This window comes from Lactuca sativa, chromosome 5 (assembly GCF_002870075.4).
Source record: "Lactuca sativa cultivar Salinas chromosome 5, Lsat_Salinas_v11, whole genome shotgun sequence".
Taxonomy (NCBI): Eukaryota; Viridiplantae; Streptophyta; class Magnoliopsida; order Asterales; family Asteraceae; genus Lactuca; species Lactuca sativa.
The window spans coordinates 88,984,121-88,988,173 of NC_056627.2; the positions used below are offsets into that span (position 1 = coordinate 88,984,121).

The window sequence follows — 4,053 nt, forward strand, 5'->3', positions numbered from 1 at the left end:
GTCTCTTAAAATCATTGATTGGTGAAGTTTCTACAACCATAGTTACTATTTTTTCGATCAAGTGCGACGACAAACCAGTAATTTTTGTTCCTTGTTGTCTTGTTTGCATTCTTTCTGATGAACAACTCGATGCCATTATGTTGAACTACGTCGAGTGTGATTCATGTTATATAACAACAATGATTTTAGGGTTTATCTATCAAAGTGCCGAAATTTTCATTGTTGGGAATGGAATGTAGATGATCATTCGCCGATAAACTGAAACGACGAGATAAGTCTGACTACAAATTATGGCGCCTAAGTGTTTAGACTATGAATTGACATAATTACCCTTTAACGTACAAAGGTTACTACATAAATGGTTAGGGTATTTTTGTCAATACCTACGGGCATTTTTGTAAACAAATTGAGATTATAAATTTAAAAAGATGAAGTTAAATACAATTATTGATTAAATTCAGAGAGACAAATTTAATTAAATCTTTTGACATAAGTAGGATTCGAACCTGCGACTTCGGGTAGGAAAATAGACGCGTTTGCGAGTAAAACTAAATTTACTTACGTTTCATCTAATTGAAAAACCATAATATTATGTTCATTAATATTGCAGCCCATATGTCATCCATATAAACCATAAGCCATTACCATGTTGACCAATGGCCCATATGTCATCCATGGAAACCATAAGCAAATACCATGTTGTCAAATCATCCATTTCTCATTCATGGACACCATAAGCCATTACCATGTTGACCAATCACCCATACGTCATCCATATGTCATCCATAGACACCATAAGCCAATACCATGTTGACCAATCATCCATATGTCATCCATGGACACCATAAGCCATTACCATGTTGACCAATGACCCATACGTCATCTATATGTCCACGGGCGGTCCTAGCTAGGTGCCCGGTGTGGCACCGACAACACCTAGCTTCCGCGCACGAAGTATAATTTTTTTTTTTAATTTTTACCTATTGTGCCACTACGTAAAAAAAATCGTGCAACTACTAAAAAAATTGTGCAACTACATAAAAAAATATTTTCACTCTTTCGGGAATTACCAAACGAAAAAAAATAATAACGAGCCAAATGTTTTATTCAATTGTAGTTAGTCCAATTGTCTAAAGCCCTAAAACCCAAATGAAACTTAATTTGATAAATTAGCAATTGGGCTAATTGCTTGTAAAAAAGATAGCCCAATAATCCTAATTGCTTGTAATTAATCCATCGGTTGAAAGAAAAAAAAAACACGATCGAAGGTTACACAGGGACAGGGGTGACGCACGAGGCAGTAGGCACGACTATCGACCTTTGCCTCCAAAATTCAATCGATCAATCGACCTTGAGGGCTGAGGCTTGATCGATTTCATAAAAGGATCGATCACAATTCACAATACTTGATGTCTTGATCGATTTCATAATGAAGCAAGTAAGTTTTACCAATTACCAATTCATTAAGATATTTGAAATTGATATGTGTTTTTGAAGTTAGTGATCGACTTGGGTGAAATTGATTTGTTTTGTTGAAGTTATATTGTTTGCTTAGGTTATATTGCTATGTTTTTTATTGAATTGATTGTTTGATTAGGTGAAATTGATATGTTTTATTGAATTTATTGTTTGATTAGGTGAAAACAACTTGTTTTATTGAATTGATTGTTTGATTAGGTGAAATTGATATGTTTTATTTAATTTATTGTTTGATTAGGTGAAACCAACTTGTTTTATTGAAGTCATTGTTTAATTAGGTGTAATTGTTATGTTTTTATTGAATTTATTGTTTGATTAGGTGAAAGCAAGTTGTTTTATTGAAGTCATTGTTATGTTTTTATAGGTTAAACTAAGTGGTTTTCTTTACCAAAAGACGAAGACCTAATCTTAAAGAAAGTGGTGAAGAATGTTGCTAAATACCAATCACCAATCAATCAATGCCTTTCGTTTCTAATCCTAATGCAACTCCACAAACACCAATCACCAATCAATCACTCCCTTCGGTTTCTAATGCAACTCCACAAACACAATGCTCTAACCAACCTAATGATAATGTTGACTTGAAGGATCTTCCAAAGGACCCGGCGGATAGGCCATTGATTACAAGTTACAAACCAAATATAAGAGATGATGTAAGAAGAGCATATTTAATTCAAGGACCGTGTCAAGTAAGGGCACATAAGTTTCCTTAAAAATAATAGGTGATAGATTTAGAAGATTCGCTCCTTCATGGTTTGATGACTTTGATTGGTTGGAATATAGTGTGAAAAAGGATAGTGCATATTGTTTATATTGTTATTTGTGTGGGGACCTCATGGGACAAAAAGGAGGGAGAGATGCATTTGTTTCTCAAGGTTTTGATACTTGGAATAAAAAAGATGCATTTCGGACTCATGTGGGTGGTATTGATAGTTTTCACAACAAAGCAAAAGAAAAGTGTTAGTTTTTAATGAAGGAAAAAAAAGCTATCATTGTAGTCTTGAGGATGCAAACCGAAGCAGAGAATCATAAATATAAAGCTCGATTACGTGTTTCTATGATTGTTTTTAGAATTTTATTGAAAACCGGTTTACCGTTTCGTGGTCATGACGAGTCGGTTAACTCGGAAAATAGAGGGCTATACATTAAAGTGTTAAAAGCCATTCGAGAGACTAGTGAAGATATTTTCAACAATACTTTAGAAAATGCTCCAAAAAACAATCAACTAATTTCCCCTAAAATTCAAAAAGAACTTGTGCAATGTTTTGCACAAGAAGTACTTTTGAGTATTCGTGAAGAGATTGGTCAAGATGTTTTTGCTTTACTAGTTGATGAATCTAGTGATGTTTCAAAAAAGGAACAAATGGCTATTGTTTTACGTTATGTCGATACTCTTGGCTTTGTGAAAGAAAGATTCATAGGTCTAGTGCACGTGAAGGATACATCTTCTTTGACACTCAAAAACGCCATAAATGAAGTACTTACAAGTAATAAGTTGAGTTTTAGTCAGGTAATTTAGTCTTTACTTTTTTGTTATTTCAATTTAATTTATATATATATTAATTGTTTTAAATTTTAATAGATAAGAGGACAAGGTTATGATGGGGCTAGCAATATGCGAGGGGAATTCAATGGTTTGAAAGCTTTGATATTACAAGAAAATGACACGACTTTTTATGTACATTGCTTTGCACACCAACTTCAATTAGTAGTTGTGGCTGTAGCAAAGAAGCATGATGGTATTAGTGACTTTTTTGAGCAAATTTCGTTGGTGGTTAATGTAGTTTGTGCATCGTGTAAAAGAAAAGACTTACTACGAGAGCAAGCAAGAGAAAGGATGCAAAAAGGATTGTGTAGTGGTGAACTTGAAACCGGAAGAGGGTTAAATCAAGAGACTACACTTGTTCGAGCGGGAGAAACAAGATGGGGTTCACATTTCAACACACTCACAAGTTTGATGAAGTTATTTGCAGATGTTCTTGTAGTTTTAGATTTTGTGAAAGAGGAGGGAGGGTCATTGGCAAACCGTCAACAAGCATCTGGAATCTTAGCATATTTTAAATCATATGAGTTCGTGTTTTACTTACATATGATGTATGACATTTTACACCTCATGGGTACATTGTCAAAGCAACTTCAAAGAAAAGATCTAGACATTTTAGAAGCGGCTTCGATGGTTAGAGGGATAATCGAGGCATTGCAATCTTTTAGAAACATAGGGTTTGCTAGCATTTTGCCAAAAGTATCCTCTTTTTGTGAAACACACGAAATTGATACTTTGGATGGAAGAGTTGTATATTGGTGCAAGAAACCGTAGGACTTCAAAGACGAATAGGTTTCATTTTGAAGTTGAAATCTTCAACACGGTGGTATATATGCAACTTACAGAATATCGGGATCGATTTAGTGAAACAAGCACCCAATTATTAGAATAAATGGGTGCTTTGAGCCCTTGTGATTCATTTGCACAATTTGACAAATCAAAGTTATTGAAGTTGGGTAAGTTATACAAGTATGACTTTGATGATTCAGATATGATAGACCTTGAAGGACAACTTGAGATATTTTATCACT

The 4,053-nt window shown here is 34.2% G+C and overlaps 1 protein-coding gene across 1 annotated transcript; it reads left to right on the forward strand.

Moving 5' to 3' along the window:
* Nucleotides 1-1,937: 1,937 nt before the first annotated feature.
* LOC111898343 (uncharacterized) lies at nt 1,938-3,796 on the forward strand. The gene is made up of 4 exons (XM_023894270.2): nt 1,938-2,132; nt 2,273-2,436; nt 2,551-2,989; nt 3,062-3,796. The coding sequence occupies exons 1-4, from the start codon at nt 1,938-1,940 to the stop codon at nt 3,794-3,796; spliced, it is 1,533 nt and encodes a 510-aa protein (XP_023750038.2).
* The last annotated feature ends 257 nt before the right edge of the window (nt 3,797-4,053 follow it).